The sequence below is a fragment of the Mixophyes fleayi genome, chromosome 5, assembly GCF_038048845.1.
Source record: "Mixophyes fleayi isolate aMixFle1 chromosome 5, aMixFle1.hap1, whole genome shotgun sequence".
Classification (NCBI taxonomy): Eukaryota; Metazoa; Chordata; class Amphibia; order Anura; family Limnodynastidae; genus Mixophyes; species Mixophyes fleayi.
In genome coordinates, this window is record NC_134406.1 from 187,373,696 (window position 1) to 187,393,547 (window position 19,852).

Below are 19,852 nucleotides of genomic sequence, written 5' to 3' on the forward strand. Positions count from 1 at the left end.
TGAGTTCGCTGTACAGAGCTGCGGAACCAGTGGCGCTATATAAATAAATGATGATGATGATGATAATGTCAATCATATTAAAAAGAGAATATGTAATCTTTCACACCTGTCCCATCCTTCTTGGAACTTACAGTTGAAATTCCCTAGACAGAAACACACTATCTAATATCTATTGAAAAGTTATGTGGAAAAGAAAATTTAAAATATTTTAAGGAATATACTGATCCTATGTACATGCTGAATGATTTTTATGGATAAGTTACGTATCATGAATTACAATAAAAAAAAAAAGAAAACATTTCTAGATGGGATGAGTAAAATGTAAAATTATCTCACCGTTAATTCCATTCCTCGAAGTACTCAATGCCAGCCTTTACTATGAGAATTAGCAGTTAGATCACTTGCATTTTCTCCTTCACTCCTCCATGGCAACCTTTACTATGGGATACATCTAATCAATACACAGAGGTGGGACATCAAAGAACCAATAGTCAGTATATGCTACATAAAGAATTTATTTAGTGGCTCACTGAAGAACAGGTCTACCAAATTGCAAATCTCCTGATGATAAAAGATCAGGGTGATAATTACTGGAAAATGTTGCACAACACTGTCAAAGAAGCCTGAGCCTTTTTTGACCAAGATGTAGCTACCGCTCGTATAGAATTGGCTTTTAGTACTTTAGGTACTGACAGGGCCGCCTTCAGAAAAAAATCAGGCCCAGTACAGGCCCCCCGTGCTACCCGGGCCCCCCCCCCCATGAGCAACACATACTTACCTGGGGCCCGCCGCTGGTCTCCGCTATTCTGTCTTCAGCCTGGCTGTCACCGTGACAGCCAGGCACCAGGATCCGATCGCAGGGGTGGAGGAATCATCCCCCCTGCGATCATGTGATCTGTCACAGGCGTCTGTGCTGAGCTGTTGTACCGGGCCCCCTGGTGAGCCCGGGCCCGGTACAACAGTACCCCTCGTACCCCCCTGATGGCGGCCCTGGGTACTGACTGCCCAGTCCTCTTGTATGCCTGTATGATTACTTCTCTGATCAATCTGAACATAACTTGTTTAGAGGGAACATATCATTTTTGGTGGCCTGCAGGCATCACAAAGTGTTGTTCTTTTTTTCTGAACTTCTGTGTTCTAGTCAAGAATATAGAAATGACCCTGACCAGATCTAATGAATGCAGTTTTTTTTTATCTTTTTCATATTTAGGTTGTGAGAAGAAAGCTGGTAGCACTACTCCTTGATTAATGGGTATTATATAGCTACTGCGTTTGGTAGAAAAGTAGGATTGGCTTGCAACACCAAGTCACTGCCAGCAGAAATCACACTTTTAAAGTCATCTATTTCACTGGTACTTCTTATAGTGGTTCAAATTGGTTATCCATAAGCATATTGAAAACTAGCTTGAGGTCCCATTAAGCCACAGACATTCTGACTGAAGGACCGCTTTAAAAAAATAAATTAGTTATTTTGAAAGCTAATTTGGTATCCAGGACGACTCTTAAGTGTACCTTTAGTGTGGCTAAAGCAACACTTTTTTAAGTCCATTTTGTAAGTAATTGAAAATGTGAGGAATAGTCGCTGTAGTTGGATTAACTTTAGACTCCATATTCTATAGTAGATAATGGAAGAATTATATTTCCCAGCTTACAGGAGTGTACCGATCACTGATTCTAAAACTCCTTTATCGCCGAGTAACTCCCTCTCACTCTCAAAGCCATGAAAGCCAGATGTTTTGAATTTTGATGTAAAACTGGACCTTAGTTTAGTAAAACCGCCCAAAGAGGTAGAGGTCATGACCTTTCTCTGAGAATTTCCAGGGACGCGTTGGCCAAAATGAAAGAATAGCTAAACCTTCTGCTTTCTCCTTCCTGATTTTCCTCAGGACATGAGGAATGAGAGGAAATGGAGGGAAGATGCATCCCAGTTGCAACATCCATGGAAGTGCTAAAGCATCTATTCCTGAAACTTTTGTGGCATTCTGGTTTGTCGTCATTATGTCTTCTTATGGAAGCAAAAGCATGTTTATTAGAAGCTGGAATACCTCCTGGCTTAGACTCCACTCTCCTGGATGGATTTGTGTGCGACTGAGGTAGTCGGCTAGTATGTTCTGATTGCCTGCTACATGTAAAGCTGATAGTGTCATTACATTCTTTTCTGTGCAAATATTTATTCTTGCTATATCTGACATCATTGCTCTGCTTCTGGTTCCTCCTTGACACTTTATGACTACCACCAGGGACATAGATTGCTTTCCAAACGACTCTGGTTTCCAAGATGTTTATATGCAATTTCTTTTCTGTCTGGGACCATGCCCTTATTTTGCTTGAAGAATTGCTCCCCATTCTGTCACACTGGATTCTGTTGTGAATATTAAGCACTTCAGCTCTGAAAGTGACATTCCTAATTTTGAGCTTCTCCACCAGTTGAGAGATCTTTTGGTGGAATCTGACTTAATAATTTGGTCCAATGAGATATTTTTATGATCCCACCTCTTTAAGAGCTCCAGTTGGAGATCCTTCCTGTGCCTAGTTGCACATGGGATAACTCCCATTTCAGCCCTCTCCTTATCATTTTCTGATAATAAATCTGTCCTTGCCAGATATAGAATTTTGGCACAACTTTGATCTGACAATGATATCTTGCTTCTTATGGTGTCTATTTGGACTCCCAAATCTGTTGTGTTGGTACAAGATGACTCTTTAACTTGTTCATCATCCATCCGTGTTGTTGAAGAAATAATATTACCTAGGCTGTTTTGAGGTTACCTATCCTTTCTGATTCACCCACCAGAAGAAAATTTTCTAGATATAGCTATATCTTGATTCCTTGTTTCCTTAGTTTTCCTACCAATGTGTCTTATACTTTGGTGAAAGGTCTCTGGGATGTCACCAGCACGAAAGGCAGGCAGGCAAACTGAAAATGCCCCCCCTTATCCAGGAACTGAGAAATTTCCTGTGCCATATTGCTAAAAGAACATGAAAATAAGCATCTTAATGGACTATAGATGTCATAAAGTCCCCTTGTGATGGTTCTTACAATGGAAGTCACTGATTCCATTTGAAAATGCTTGACTTGTTGAGTCTTCTCAAATCCAGATCTGTACCAAAATCTCCTGAAGCTTTCCTGACATGGAAAAGTTTGGAATAAAAACTATTCTTGCTCTGGGGAATCTTGAGATATTGCTTTGATTTTCCAATATACCTTGCATATTTCGTCTAACACTTGTATCTCTATCTTGATTTAATTTTGACTGGACAAAGAAATTTCTTCTGAATTCTATTCTGTATCCCATTTTTAAAATGTTCATCACCCACATCTGAAATGGAGGAGGTCCACACTTCTGAAAAATGTGGGCTACTCCTGATAATAGTCATTGAAGTTTGATTTACTCTGCCATTCTTTGGTCTGAATGATTAAAAGGACTGTCTAGGTGCAGGGTAGACATTTTGTCTAGATTATTGCCTTCCTGGCTATTAGCTGTTCTCCTCCTTAAATGGCTGTCAAAAGGATGAAGATGGAACATTTTTAGTTCTGCGAACCTGTGGGAATCTGTTTGTTTTCCCAACAGACAACTTATGTATCATAGAACCTAATCCCCCCCCTTAAAAAAACTCTTTCAAATGGAAGGTTAGCCAAATTGTTCTTTGACTGGGCGTCCACTGTCCATGGGCATAACCATAGGGCCCTCCTTGTCACTGCTGCTAATGTCTTTGGCTCAGAACTGGAGTAAAAGTGTACACCCATGTACTGTCCGGAGAAGTCTGGGCAGAAGGGGTCTTCGTGGAAGAATTGCGTCCAAAAAGACAACCTTTGACGTGGAAACAAGGCCAAGTGACTCAACTATGCCAAAAAACATAGGTGCATAAAAATAGCAGCAGGTGCTCTGGACTAATGAGTCAAAATTTTAAATAATTGGCTATAGCAGAAGGCAGTTTATTCGCTTAAGAGCTGGAGAGCGGTACAATAATGAGTGTCTGCAAGCAACAGTGAAGCCTGGTGAAGGTTCCTTGCAAGTTTGGGGCTGCATTCCAGCAAATGGAGTTGGGCATTTGGTCAGGATTAATGGTGTCCTCAATGTTGATAAATACAATCAGGTATAATCCATCATGTAATACCATCAGGGAGGCATCTGATTGGCTCCAAATTTATTCTGCAGCAGGACAACAATCCCAAACATACAGCCAATGTCATTAAGAACTATTTTCATCGTAAAGAAGAACAAGGAGTCCTGGTAGTGATGATATGGCCCCCATAGAGGAACGATTGATATATCTCAAAACCCTTATCAGGTGCTGGCCAGCCTACCACTAAAAGTCGATTTGGGATCTATGCTGGGTATCTTCCCGCTGACTGTCAATCATATCTGCTGGAGCCTTTTGAATTACTTTACATCGGGATCCGATATCCATGAATTCACAAAGTGAAGCTAAGTATATATGCATGGACTTTCCTAGTGCCTACAAAATCTAGTTCTATTGGGCACGGTTATGGATCACGAGCAATGTGATTATCGATACTAGATTTGGAAATACTATTACCGGTAACGTCCAAAATCACAACACTAACTTGATTTTATGATGTCTGATTGCACCCTATGGGGGATGCTCTAATTGTATATCGTACCAAGCCATCTCTTTTTCCGGCTAACTACCAATAACCAGCTGGACATATGTGGGGAAAAGATTACATCTAAACGGTGATTCCCAATTTGGAATATTGATACAAGCGGCTCTTTTTGTCCTTTGTTTTAGCTCCAAGATCATCACAATCTTTTTTATTCTCAAAACCCGTGGGTTGGATCCCCTGAACGGCATTGCCAGTTATATCCTATGATATTAGATATTATTCAATTGTGACCAAGTATCCTGATTATGCAATAGATTAGGTCTGCTTATTATGTAATTATCCAATACCATGTTATTAATGTTATAAGCTTTTGAATATTATTGCTTATCCTGTTTTATATTGTTGTCATCTAATAAATTGTCAACTTTTAAGTACCTGGTGCTTTGCGCTCCTCCTTTTGTGGTTAGGCCCCCATAGAGCCCTGATCTCAACATCACCAAGTCTGTCTGGGATTACAAGAAGAGACAGAAGGATTTGAGCAAGCCTACATCCACATAAGATCTGTGGTTAGTTCTCCAATCTCCCTGCTGAGTGCCTTCAAAAACTGCGTGCCATTGTACCTAGAAGAATCAATGCATCGATGCCGTTGTGAAGACAAAGGGTGGTTACACCAAATATTGATTTGAGTTAGATTTCACCTTGCATTGTGGTAATTCATACAAATAAAGTATGAACACCCTTATTTTTGAAAGCATTCTTACTTTGCAGCATTTTTTCCACACCTGCCTAAAACTTTTGCACAGTATTGTGTGTGTGGATATATATATATATATATATATATATATATACATACATACACAGTGTGTGACATAATAGTATGGAGTCTGATCTAACTTACATAGTTTTAAAGTGTCTTTTTCCCCACAGCTAACAGCAGACTGACAGGGTGTATCTGCAGCAATCAATGAACAGCAGCTGAGGAGAACTCCCTTTTAAAGGGAAGGTGGGAGTGTCCCCTGTCCATCAAGCTAGGCCTGTGGAAGGAGTATCAAGTATAACAACCTAGGGCTAGATTTACTAAGCTGCGGGTTTGAAAAAGTGGGGATGTTGCCTATAGCAACCAATAAGATTCTAGCTTTCATTTATTTAGTACCTTCTACAAAATGACAGCTAGAATCTGATTGGTTGCCATAGGCAACATCCCCACTTTCTCAAACCCGCAACTTAGTAAATCTAGCCCCTAGTTTTCATGGTTCAGGGTGATTGTTGTTAAAAAAGTTGGCTGGTGTCTAGAGAGCTTTTCTCTATTTAGTGTTTAGGGCCACAAGAAGCTGTATGAAATATTTATGTCGCCAAGTACAGCACCATCCTGACATTAAAATGGAGCAAGATGTTGTGCTCTTGCCACTGTAAATATATATAATAGAGATATATATATATATATATATATATATATATATATATATATGTGTGTGTGTGTGTTTATATATATATATATATATATATATATATATATATATATATATATATATAAATACACACACACATGGAGAGGATCAATGCCTTTTTTGTTTGTATAGTGTAAGTCCCAACCCTCTTGCACCCCATTCTTTAGTTCTTTACATTAATGAAATCCAACTTTTCAACTTGTGTTAGCTGAGACCCAGGTGTCCCATTGCTGCTAGTGCTTTGGAATGACTTGCCTTTAAAAGCTGTGTACAGGTAAGCATTTAGCCCAGGTAATAAAACACAGCATTTGATCATGTCAGGCACTGATGTTGGACGAGAAGGTCTGGCTTGCAATCTTTGTTCCAGTTCATCCCAAAGGTGTTAGATAGGGTTGAGGTCAGGGCTGTATGTGGGCCAGTCAAGTTCTTCCACACCGAACTCCCCAAACCATGTCTTTGTAGTCCTTGCTTTGTGCACTGGGGCACAGTCATGTTGGAATAGTAAAGGGCCTTCCCCAAAATGCTATGCTTCCATCTTTGTGTCCCACATATGAATGGTCTCCGGATGTTTTACTGTTGGCATGACACGGGACAAAATTTTTTCCAGATGTCCCAAACAATCTGAAAAGAGATTCATCAGATAAAATGACTTTACCCCTAGTCCTCAGCAGTCTAATCCCTGCACCTTTTGCAGAATATCAGTCTGTCCCTGATGTTTTTCCCAGAAAGAAGTGGCTTTTTTGTTGACCTTCTTGACACCAGGCCATCCTCCAAAAGTCTTCGCCTCACTGTGCGTGCAGATACACTCACACCTGCTGCTGCCATTCCTGAGCAAGCTCTGCACTGGTGGTGCCCCGATCACGCAGCTGAATCAACTTTAGGAGATCGTCCTGGCGCTTACTGGACCTTCTTGGACACCCTGAAGCCTTCTTAACAACTATTGAACCTCTCTCCTTGAAGTTCTTGATGATCCGATAAATGGTTGATTTAGGTGGAATCTTACTAGCAGCAATTCCTTCCCTGTGAAGCCCTTTTTGTGCAAAGCAATGATGACTGCACCTGTTTCCTTGCAGTTAACCATGATTAACAGAGGAAGAGCAATGATTTCAAGCACCACCCTCCTTTTAAAGCTTCCCGTCTGTTATTCTAACTCAGTCAGCATGATAGTGTGATCTCCAGCCTTGTCCTCGTTAGCATTCTCAACAGGGTTAACGAGAGAATCACTGACCTGATGTCAACTGGTCCTTTTGTGGCAGGGCTGAAATGCTGTGGAAATGTTGTTTTTGGGATCAAGTTCATTGTCATGGCAAAGAGGGACATTCTGGAGTATATGCAAATTGCCATCATATAAACTGAGGCAGCACACTTTGTGAAAAATATTTGTGTCATTCTCAAAACTTTTGGCTATAACTGTAAGCTCTCACAGGCAGGATCCTCTTCACCCTATGTCTGATGCCTGTCTCCCTCATGTGACCATTATTATCTCTTAAGCTGAATCTTCTACTGTCTGCTCAGTCAAACGCATGGAAATTTATCTGTATCTGTGCTAGCTATAATTGCTGGATCATGACTATTCAAGTTTGTTATTATACTTAAATGTATTCATGTAGATTTTATTGTGTTTATTGTATCCGTGTTTGTCATAGATGTAAGATGATTGTCCGGCATTATGAAATTTCTGGAGCTTTTAAAATAAAGGATGATGTTGATGATGATAATGATTGATTGGCTGATATAATGTCTGCTTAACCCTTTCAGCAAGTTAATGGGTTAATGAGAGGCAGCTATCAGTAATCAATCCGTTTTGCCTCCTAGCTGTTTGCCACGTGTGGTGATCTGGTAATGAAGACCACTGCCTGTGCTTTGCTGAGAGAGGGGAGGACTGTCAGCAGATAAGTGAGCCTGCTGTTGTGCTGCATGCTGGTGACATGAAATGATAGGGAGGAGGTGATAAAAGTGGTTAAAATATAACCATGCTAAACACGATGCTGAAAATGTATATTAGATAGAATTTATTTATATATAAACAGTATCACATCTAAATAAATGAAAAAGTATCTTAAAAATACACATATAAAAAAATTACTGAATGTGAGCTTAAGATAATAAAAAAGGAACACAAGTGTAAGTTGTAATAGCAATGTTGTTCCAATAAGTTTTGAAAATGATAAAACTCAAGAACTCATTTGATTTTGTAATCTCCATGATCACTAATGAGAGTTCAACTAAGAAAATGACATGTAGAGACTCTTAGGAAAAGTTTTGGCGTGCTGATGTAAATAGATAAAATAAAGTCTTTCAATATTATGCAAAAGTGCACCTTTTGTGATGACTTGCCGCAGCAAGTGGCCAGACAGATTAACTGCATGTTAGGTAATTCAAATTCTTAATTAATGTGCAATAACTGATTGGAACTGGATTATTATATCCTATTTAAGTACTTTGGATCATTCATCACAAAAGGTGTACCTTTGGATAATATTGAAAGGCTGGTGATGAAACGAAGAGAGGGTGATGAATTGACTGGGGGTGCTATGAATTAGCTGCGGGTGATGTATGTCTCTGTATTGAGTGGTGGTCATGAGAATGAACTCTGTATTGTGTGGCGCTCACAAGGATGTTCTCCGAATTGTGTGGCGGTTACAAGGATGTTCCATGTGGTCCCTAGACTGCTAAATACTAGTTAGATGGGCTGGCAGATGTTTGTATTTGATTATAGTTCTTTGACAATAAATTTTCAGATATTTTATTCTCTATATATTCCTGTGTTTGGTGGAAGATTTAGTGTTGTGTTTGAACTGAAGAACCTAATCATTCAGGGTTTGTTAATACTTTGCATTATAATAAAATTTTTGCAGATTTACAAAACAGGACATCAACTTTCTGGAAGCCAGTGAAACAACAACAAAGCTGCAAGAACAAGCAATAGAGATCGATACAAACAGTCTACATTTGAATGCTGGAGAATACTCCCTTTACTCCCTAATATTCAGTAATGAGTTCCAGATATAATATAATATATGTATTATATGATATGGTGAACATCAGATATAGCTCCCTATGTGCATTAATTACTTGTTGGGCATGTGTGGTATGATATTTTGTTTGTTGCTGAATACGGACGTAAACATTGCTATGGGTGTATTAGCCTAGGGCGGCCCGAACCCTTAATCCAGCCCTGACAGCAGGTAACAGCAAGTTGACATTTGGTTGCTAGAAATTAATGTACTTCCTGTGATTGGAAGAACAAACCGGGTGATTACTAATTAACTGCACCAGTACTACGTTATGAATGAATAACAGTGAGAATCATCTTCTCCTTCCTGAGCATTACGCTGGCAGAATATTGTCAGTGGACAACATGCTGTCTATTTGAAAAAAGGAACAGGAGCCGAGAGGGACCCAACCATGTCAGCTGTACTCCAAACTTCTGCCAACCCAATGGCAGAATGTTTTACTTAGGAAATCGAATTATCTTTTAAATATCTTGTTGCTTAATTTTTTTTTGTTGTTTTTGTTAATAAACATACCATTTCTTGAGGTATATATTGAACCTAGTCCACAAAAGTAAATAATACCCATTCCCTTTCCCAGTTCTGCCTATTATAAGAGTTCCCCACTCCATAGCTTGACACGCAACTGCTGTTACTCATCGGACTTACATGAGTGTGGTATGCTTTTCCTTTTCTGATACACAGCACAGTAAGATCTCCTCCCCAGCGGCATCACACCTGGACTCTATCTTGGATGTGCATGCATGATAATTTTTTTGTAGATGCGGTCACATGGTTGCTCAGGGCTCCTTCCCACCCATGTGCTTTTGACATATTATTTACACCTCTCTGTACATGTCTGTGAGGGCAGAGCGTGTATCTGTGTCATTAGTTATTACATCATAGTATTCCTGGCTCCTGTACTCTGTTGGGTATTCCTCAGTAATTTTGCCCATTATTATTTACACAGCTGTCCGACTACAGTTGCTAATTGGATTCCAAGTTACCTCCTAGGAATCTGCCATTTCTGCTAACCTCTTGAGTTCATTGGTTAAATCCATTTTGGTCTGAGCAGCTCAATTTACTGTTCTACACCTTGATTTCACCCCGCATTCAAAGTATGCTTAAGACCCACTCAGGGTCTGTCATCTGTGTGGCACATGCAGTAAAGCCCATAGCCGGCGAACACCAGTGTCACGTTAAACTCAGCAACCTAGACATGGGTAGTGCCTATTTAAGCTGATTCAGGATCTGTAGATCCTGATAATATACTGTGCTTGACAACATAGGTCCAGCTGGGAATCCCTCTCCTCAAGATTTACTCCAACATTTGTTTGACCGAATTGAGAGCCAAGAATGCCTTAAGTTAGTGCAGTGTTTGCAAGGCTTATCTACACGTTATGGTTCTTTACAAATACACACTGAGAACTCTGCCTCTTGCAGCCTCGGTTATATCTCCACCACCTGTGCCTCAAGCTCTTATCTTCTGCAGGGTCCTCCCAGCTGTGGATTCTAACTCCAGACAAATATCCTAGAAAAATTTGTGGTTTCCGAAAACCAGTGAGCAATACATTTTCAATTGCTTAAAGACAATTTTTCTTCAGAGAAGGCCAAAGTGGTTTACATCATCTCGCTTCTCACTGGGCAAATGTTAACCTCTCTTAGAACTAAATGCACTCTATTCTTAGAGACTTTTCAGAAGATATTTGATAAGCCCGGATGGGCATCCTTTGCAGCTGCTGGTATTCTATGTTTACAGCAAGGGTCTCATTCAGTTGGTCAACATGTTGTGCAGTTCCACACTCTCGTCTCAACTTACAATGGAACAATGAAGCATTAGTAGCTGCCTTTTGGCAAGGTCTCTCAGACTGAATTAAAAACAAACTTGCCTCTTGGGAATTACCCACATCACTTGACAACTTAATCTCCCTGTGTAACAAAATTAACATACACTTTCGAAAACGATCTAAAGACAAAGAGAATTCTCGCCACTCAGTGATTAAACTAGCTCCTCATTTTTAAAATCCTCCTCAATCTCAAGAAGAGCCAATACAGTTGTGTGTTCACCTTTATCCGCTGAAGAACAAGAGAGAAGACTCAAGAGCAATCTGTTTTTATATTGTGCAGAATCTGGCCATATTATCAGTAACTGTCCCAAGTGTTCACTGAATTTCAAGTCCTAACTGGTTTAAGGGGAGGCCCGGTTAGTTAGTTATGAATTTCTGTTGTACAGTATAAATAAATCATTTTTCGATCTCTGCTTCTTTTATGTATCCTTCCAGTTCCATATCTCTATTTGCTTTCTTGGATTCTGGCACTGAAGGGAACATTATTGTTTATTGCTTGGTTTCCAAATGAACTCTTCCTGTGATGCCCATCAAACCTCTGATTTTTTTTTAACTGCGATCGATGGCAATAGAATTCCTGAAGCTAGGATTCATTTCTGTATGGCTCCATTGACTCTGATGGGGGCTTTACACATGGAGATTAATTCATTTCTTGTTATTCCAGAGGCCTCTTGTCCAGTCTTTTTGGGTTTACCATGGCTTCAGTTTCATTCGCCCACTTTGGATTGTGGGCACTGTATGTCCTAGTTTAAGGCTCTGATTTTCAAGATGCATACCTAAAAAGAGTTCTTCCTCTTAGACATTCTTCTACGATATCCCATTCTGATTTTACCACTATTACTCCTCCTTCTGCAGCTTTCATGGTGTATTCCTTAAGGAACAATCTAAACAACTTTCTCCCTACACAGAGTGGGACTGTCCCATTAACTTACTTCCTGGGAAATTGTCACCATGTGACTGAGTTTCTCCTTACAATCAGTAAGGGCTGTAACACCATGTGGGTAGTGGTTAATCTCTTCTCCAATGTTGCTCAGTTCATTTCAATGCCTGGCCTTCCTAATGCCTCAACTCTAGCAACTATCGTTGTGAAAGAGCTATTCTGATTGTATGTCTGCCCACAAGAAATAATCTCTGAACAAGGTATAAAATTTGTCTCAATATTCTGGCAATCTGTGTGTAAATGTCTTGGTATACAATTACATTTCTCAGATCATCATCCTCAATCTAATAGACAATCTGAAAGGGTGAATCAGGATTGGTAGACTTTCATAAGAATTTATTCCTCTGCCAATCAAGGCAACCAGGTGGACTTTTTACTCTGTGCTGAATATGCTCACAATAACCATTATCACAAAGCCTCCACTTCTTCTCCATTTGTTACCATGTATGGGTGTCATCCCTTTTCTTGCAGCCTTTAAACTTTAACCTTCCAAAGTTCCTGCTGTAAACTGCCTATTTCACAAGTTCTGCAAGATTTGGGGGTAAATTTATCAAGCTGCGAGTTTCCGCCATGTTTTTGGAACATTATTTAAACTGAGGTAATGACTACCGACATATATAGACACTCTGTGCATCTCTAGGACGCTATAGCTGGTATCTATGTCAGTAGACATTACCTCATAGTGTCCCTGGCTCCTGTACTTGTGCAGTAGGTTTTGATGGTTATTCCTCAGTAAATTCATTCATTGTTGTTTACTATGCTGTCCAGCTTACAATTCCTAATTGGATTCCAAGTCACCTCCTGGGAATCTGACGGTTTTGGTGACCATTTGAGTTCATTGGTAACATCCATTTTGGTCTGAGCAGCTCACTTTACGGTTCCAGTTCTACATCTTGGTTTCATCCCACATTTGATTTACGCTTAACACTCACCCCAAGGGCCAAGATCAGCATGCAGAAAAGCAGTAGCTGGTGAACACTGGTGTCACATTAGACTCCTCTAACTGTGCATGGGTAGTGCCAACTTAACTTGGTTCAGGATCTCTATCTCTATATCCTTACATACTAAGTTTAATGTATGTATGCATATGACACATAAATTCCAATTTGTGACATAACAATATTAGCTATGGGAAAGTTAAATGGGGCCCAAGCTGTCATTAGAAACCTCCTAGGTTATAAACAGACCTCCAGTCTCTTAATATTTCATTCTGCGGTGGGTGATCTCTCATAGAAGTTATAGTTTAGGGTTGTCCTGTTTAATGGTTTATTTTTTTGCCAACCATTATCCTGAGGAATATTTTGGCTTCAAGAAAGAGAAAAAGAACATTATTTTCAATAGCCTTTGGATCATATTTTGGGTTTTTTTAAATATATTTTGGATGATTTTTTTTGGGACAACTACAGGACCTGGGAATATTATGTTTTTTATGAATTCAAGCAATCTGGATTAAAATCTTAGATCAGCTTAGAAAGATTGGATCACTTTCAGATAAAGACATCAGATGGTAACTATATAAGGATTTGTTATTTTTAATAACAATATGTGGTAACAAAGAGGTGTCTGATTCATTTAGATTTTAGTTAGTTTATTTAATTTTTAATAAACTAGGGGTGTGTTTTTTTTTAATTTTAGCTTGTGGAACTACATGGTTCAGCGGGCCTTGTGTGTGAAGGCATGCTGGCACTTGTGGTTCTACAAGAGCCAGCATGCCCTGGCTGCCATGTGTTTGCTGGTGTTTGTAGCTTTACAAGTACCAACATGCCCAGATTGTTAATGGCAGCCCGTGGTGGCTGGGACTTGTAGTTCCACATATGAAAATTTTGTTTTCATACACATTAACCATTTTATTACAAGGGGGATGGGAAGAGCCCTAGTGCTTTCAGCACAGGGCTGGGTGTCCCTAGAGGGGGGGCCTGAACATTTTTTTTGTGGACCCCACAACCTAGGGAATTCAGCCCTGTTCTGAACATTATGTCAAGGGGACCCCCTGCTGCGGGTTCCCCTGCTATAGTGCCCTGAGCCCCAGCTGGCTTGCCTAGTGCTGGTTTTCGTAAAATAGGGTGGACCCCACACATTTTTCCCCCCAAATTTGCGATTACCAGCACTAGCCTGGCAACACGAGAGTTAATAGTGTTTGGACGGGGGACCCCATACATTTTTATTTTTAATTCTATTATTATACAGTCCAGCAGCTATAATGCTGCTGGACCCGCAGTCTGCTACAGGAGCATCATGTGTAGTAGAGCATGGAGGGGTTTTAAAATCTTGAGATCCGTTCATTGTTGACTACAGGTGTAAGCAAAGCCTATTCGCAGCCAGGAAGGCACTTACGTGCCTTAATGACTCAGTCCCATTATGGCTCCATTCTTGAACAATTCCCAATTTATATTTCCATAAGAAATACAGTTCTATATATTAAAATGATATACTCTTGTATGGCGTCCATTGTCTACCAAGTAACTAAACATAAAAAATCTTACCTGTAGCTCTCCGATTGCCAAATCCCATGGAATTCGGGGATCAGTATCCCAGGGATTTGGGGGATTTAGTTCAACAAGTGACAGACCATTTTCTTCATATCTTTCAATGACTGTACAAGAATAAATGGTATAAATTAATTGCTACTATGATTTATTTCTTTTGAGTTATACACATCTGACAATAAATATACTATAAAGTATAAACATACAAAATCACTTCATGAAACCTGTACATCTCCTATCACATAAAACAATTATGTGGAGCGCAGTCCTTGCATCTCTGCTTGACAACTGGACCCTCCTATTTGTAACATATCAGTGCAGCAAACATTACAGGGACACCTGAGATAACACGATTATCTCATTTGTTACCATTTCTCTTCGTGTTACCGTAATGTAACAACTGAAATTATTAATATTTTTTTATTAGACAGTGAGTCATTGAGGCACTTATCTGCCTTTCTTGAGTGTATTATCCACAAAATCCATCTATGTATGCGCAGAACTGGGAAATACGTCCATCAACAAAAGCAAAGCTGCTGCGTATGCAGAAGCAAAAAGACACTTACTACAGTGTACAAGTTCGGGGAATGAACAGAGAGAGGAAGGAGCGTGTGGCTGTACTTGTTTAACAATGAGGGCGTTCCATGGCAGGAACATCAGAAAATCAGGTTCAGGCACACAAACAACAAAGCGGGGTTCCAGGTATAAAGGCTGCACCTGTTAGGGGTCTAGTTTATATCCCCACTGTCAATCGTAAACACATACAGATGCACACCACGCTTCATCGAACGGACCTGATTCTGGTGATTCAGCGACATTTAAAGAATATGTCCTGGCCACCTACTTTGCCTGTAAATCATTATTGTTTTTTGCAAAGAAAAAAATTACATAAATGTAAAGTATAACATCAAATTGTTTATTTTCAAACTGTAACAAAATTCTCAAAATAAGTAATGGCTACGTGCTATAATTCGGGGGGTAAAATAAAAATTATTTGGATTTCCGTGTCCTCTTCGCACCTGTTGACAAGTTTGGTGATGGTTTGGGATGCATCTGGCTTCTGGTTACCTGTGATTTTGAAGTCAATTGATTAACAGAGAAAGCAGAGATGGCAGGGGGCAGATCTGGCAGAGATGGCAGAGGTGGCAGAGATGGCAGGTGGGTCAGATATGGCAGAGGGGGCAGAGATGGCAGGGGAGGGCAGATCTGGCAGAGGGGGCAGAGATGGCAGAGGGGGCAGAGATGGAAGGTGGGGGCAGATCTGGCAGAGGGGGCAGATCTGGCAGAGGGGGCAGAGATGGCAGGTGGGGATAGAGATGGCAGGTGGGGGCAGGGGTGCAGGTGGGGGCAGGGGGGTCAGGGTTAGATTGGTAAGTATGTTTTGGCGATATATAGGCTGATTTACAAAATAGGGGGTTGTGATAAATGTTGTTTGTGGTGAAATGGATTTCTGGAAAACCAATCAATTTGGCCTGGAGAGGCCAGTGGTGCTGGACTGTAAAACTTGTGAGAGTAAGGATGGTGCATTTGGGTAGGAACTTGTGGTAGAGACTGTGGTGTGGTGAAGTAGGGACGATGGATTGGATTGAAAATTGGAAATTAGTGCTGGCGGGTTTGTAGTGATATATTGAGCAATAAGGTCAGTTAGACAGGTGAGGGTACTGTTAATTGTGGTCAGGTTACTCTGTAAATTGTGCTCCATACGGGTGAGGGTATTGTTTATTTCCTTGGTGTTGTGCTGAATTGTGAGGTTGGATGCAACAAGATTTTGGTAGCATTTGAATAGTGAGTACTGGCCAATGACTTTTGCTTCCTGTTCCATCTGATGCTCTTCAACATCATGGGTCTCTTCCACCTGTTCATTCTCTAAAGTATCTGCCTAAATTTTGTGTGGTAACAAATTATTCATATAATTGTGTGTGTGTGTGTGTGTGTGTGTGTGTGTGTGAATTGAAAAAGCTAGCCTCATTACATCTTACTGTATCCACCAGCATATATATGACATTTGTTTTTGTTTGTTTAGTCCAAATAAAGTTAGTTTACTTAACGCTAAAAGCTATAATCCATTCAAATTTATTTGGTGATGTTAGAGGATCCAAGAGTGGTGAACTGTGTCCGGTGTCCATGCGGCCCACCCCTTGCACCATCTCATCATTGATACAGGCTTATGCCGTAGTCTCAAGGGGACAGAGGTCAGAAGGACTGGGAGACCACTGCCTGTTGTGTGAGCTTGCGGAGGTCCCTCAACTTGCCCTTTAAGCAATGTTTAATGTCTTGCCACCTGAGAGAAAAGATCCAAGAAAACAAGATTGAAAATAAAAACAATACCTTCTCTTAATTTTTAAAATCAATTAACAATATCTCTTAATTAGTGGGACATGATGCAAAAATAACCTTTTTTTACCTCAGCCAACGCGCGTCTTATAGGAGCTGCGGCATTGACCTGCGTCGTTATTACATGCCCAAATTCTATGTTTGGACAGTGCTGAGAGCTGGTGACTGGTGGAGTGGAGCCTCTCCACCACCAGCTAAATGAGGATTTCTGTCTCTTGCTTAGAAAAAAAAGTGACTGTCTCTGCTTAGTCCCTGCAGTGGAGGAGCCAAAGGTCTGACAAGGTCCTGGTTGTCCGAGCTCAGGCATTACCTATAAATTTAAAACATTCATTAGTCACTTTCCTTACATCCCATGTGAAGGGTCAAACATAGGGACTGGTACTTACCAATAATTTCAATGTTGATTTTCAAAGCAGCTACAACAATTTGATTTCACAAAATGGCATGGCTGAATGATTGATTCTCCAGCTGTTTTATAGCAGATGCAGGTGCGCAAGCAGAGGGACTTTGTCACATTCCTAATTGCTTGATTGTGCCAGAGCAGATAATTTAATGGAGAGGTGAGTCAACCAATTTGCAAATGGTATTGAAGTGTTCTGCGAGTGACGTGCAGACGCACCTATGTGCAGCAAGAACCAATAGGTGTGCAGGACATTGAAAAGTCTTATTCACTTGTAAACGTGAGGTCTGCCACATTCACTTATGCCGAGCTGCGGTTCCTGACAGCAACACTTGATCGTTGCTTGTGGTCCGTAGTCAGTATGTCAGTAACGAGCAAAAGCTCAATGCTTACCGGGCTGTCCGCAGGCGGCTGCGTTTAGAACTGCTCCATCATGCAGCTGCAGAAGCGATGGAGCGATTTCAGGAGGGGAAAGCCCAAGCTCATTACAGAACTGAGATTGATAGGCATAAGTTCAGTTCAATTAATCGCACTGTGCAATTCGCTAGATGGAAGCTGCAGTGTACCAGTCAATGAATATTGAGAAATAAAAACACTCTTTTACCCATTTATTTCTCACCTAAATCTAGGGGGGTCTTCTTCTTTCTTCCAACTTGCAATCATTTTCGGGGAAAAATAAAAGCCCTATAGCTGACAAAGACTTGTTCCTAATGGAGCCGCGATGTTGATGATAAACCAGGTGTCCTGTCAGCTATTAATCAATACCAGGGATATATCTAGACTTTTCTTATAGGGGGGGGGTTACCAAGTAATCCTGACTCCTCCCACTCTCCAGTCCTGACTCCTGTAGGCCCTGTGCCCTACAACTGGAACAATAACAAATGGTGACAGAGCTGGCGCTCACAGTTCTCAAAAGTCCATGGTATAGTACAACATATATATCTTCTTTGAAACTCGATATGTGTCCTCCACAAATTCCAGGAATTAGTAGTGATAAAAATGAATCTCAAATTTCTGATATATAAACTAATAGTGCATTATCTCACATAAAAGATTGTCACTCACCGGACCGTGAGTGCCTCTGCGCTGGTGCGTGGCTCCCTAGCCTTCCTGCCGGCACCTATCCTGAAATGCGACCGTCCGCCATCCTGATGGTCTGCGCATGCGCAGCTCCCAAGAACTCTTGTGACTGTTGCTTTTAATCTAAATTGGTTGATCAGGCAACTCCCTATTTAAGGCACCTGTGCTCATTACCTCATTGCCTGATCTTGGAGTCTCATTCCCTGTGAGTCTCTGAAGGTGTCTCCTGTGTTCTACTAGTGTCTTCAGTTTCCTGCTGATTCCTGATCTACTCATTGCTGGTTTCCATACCCGCTACTATCTCCTGTGTACTACTAGTGTCTTCAGTTCCTGTGGATTCCCTGTGCTACTCATCGCTGGTTTCCATACCTGCTATAGTCTCCTGTTTCCTGCCTGTGTCCTCAGCTGGACTCTGATTTCCAGATCTACTCACCTGTGGTTCCTACACTCGTCTCTGCCGTCCAGCGTCTCTGCAGTTCCTGCATCTCCCTGTGGACAGACTGTTCTACTGAATAGCGGTATGCCTATCTGTTATTGACTTTCTATGTTTACTCTGCATATCCGCTAGAACAAGTTTCCACTCTCAGCAGCGGTATCCATACCCGCTATAGACTGTTATTGTTACGCTGCATACCTGTTTGGAATTAACCGTACTACTCAGTCGTTAGATGCATAATTGTGATTGACTATCCATTATTGGCCTGCATATCTGTGCTGAGCAAGTCTCTACCAAGCAGCGCCACACATACCGTTATATAGACTTTGTTGGATACGCTGCATATCTATTGGGATCAAGTTCCTCTGTGCTCTCAGTGTCTGCATCCTATTATCCTTTGTATGCTTCCACTCATCGACACCTGTACACATCCTCACCTATTAAGCAGTGGTACAACTTGCTATACGCAGACCACTGACTTCCCCGCTACCTACCTGCACCTGGACAAGTCTTCTCACCATAAGCAGTGGTACAACTTGCTGTGCGCAGACCACTGACTTCCCCGCTACCTACCTGCACCTGGACAAGTCTCTTCACCATAAGCAGTGGTACAACTTGCTGTACGCAGACCACTGACTTCCCTGCTACCTCCCTGCATCTACTCACGTCCATCCTGATCTCCGTGTTCAAATCTGCCTTTTACACTATATCAGCTAGTCGCTGATTCATTGACCAAGATTGCTGCAAGTCACTGACTTTCCTATTATTTATTGGCATCCTCTCTCCATCTGCTGTGATATATGTTTTGCTAGTCACCCTGCTACCAGAGGACCGTTGTGTGAACCTCACTACTCTGGTAAGCCCAGTCATCTGGTGTATTCCTGGGCAAGACTCCTAGTGCCCGCGACAAATATGCACTATTAGTCTTTACTTTTCTCTTTCAGTATCGATTCTGAGAGGTTGAAAAAATGGGATAGGCTGCACTTCCTCCAAATATATGAAGCAGCCAAATGCGAACCTGAGAGTGTATGGGGGACCCCTAAACTCCCAACAATGTTAGATACGTATAAAAATAGTCAGGTTCTGGGCGCTTGTAAAGGAAAGATATATCAATTTAATATGGATAGGTCCACAATACGCTCCGGCCGGAACGAGACAGCTTAGATGTGTTAAACAATTAACATGCATCAATTGACACTGCTGAAAACAATGATAATGGTAAAAAACACTACAAACTCAGTGTGATTGCAAATATGGTTAGAGTGCACTTGCAAGCTACTAAAATATGAAATGACAATTGATATGAACCGCAAAAAGA

General features: G+C 40.9%; 1 protein-coding gene across 1 annotated transcript in view; it reads right to left on the reverse strand.

Moving 5' to 3' along the window:
- LOC142159505 (cytidine monophosphate-N-acetylneuraminic acid hydroxylase-like) overlaps positions 1 to 19,852 on the reverse strand; it is a 158,814-nt gene that overhangs the window by 132,599 nt on the left and 6,363 nt on the right. Inside the window, exon 4 of the mRNA XM_075214400.1 lies at positions 14,282 to 14,391. Coding sequence (XP_075070501.1) covers positions 14,282 to 14,391 — 110 coding nt within the window. The remainder of the gene's footprint in view (positions 1 to 14,281; positions 14,392 to 19,852) is intronic.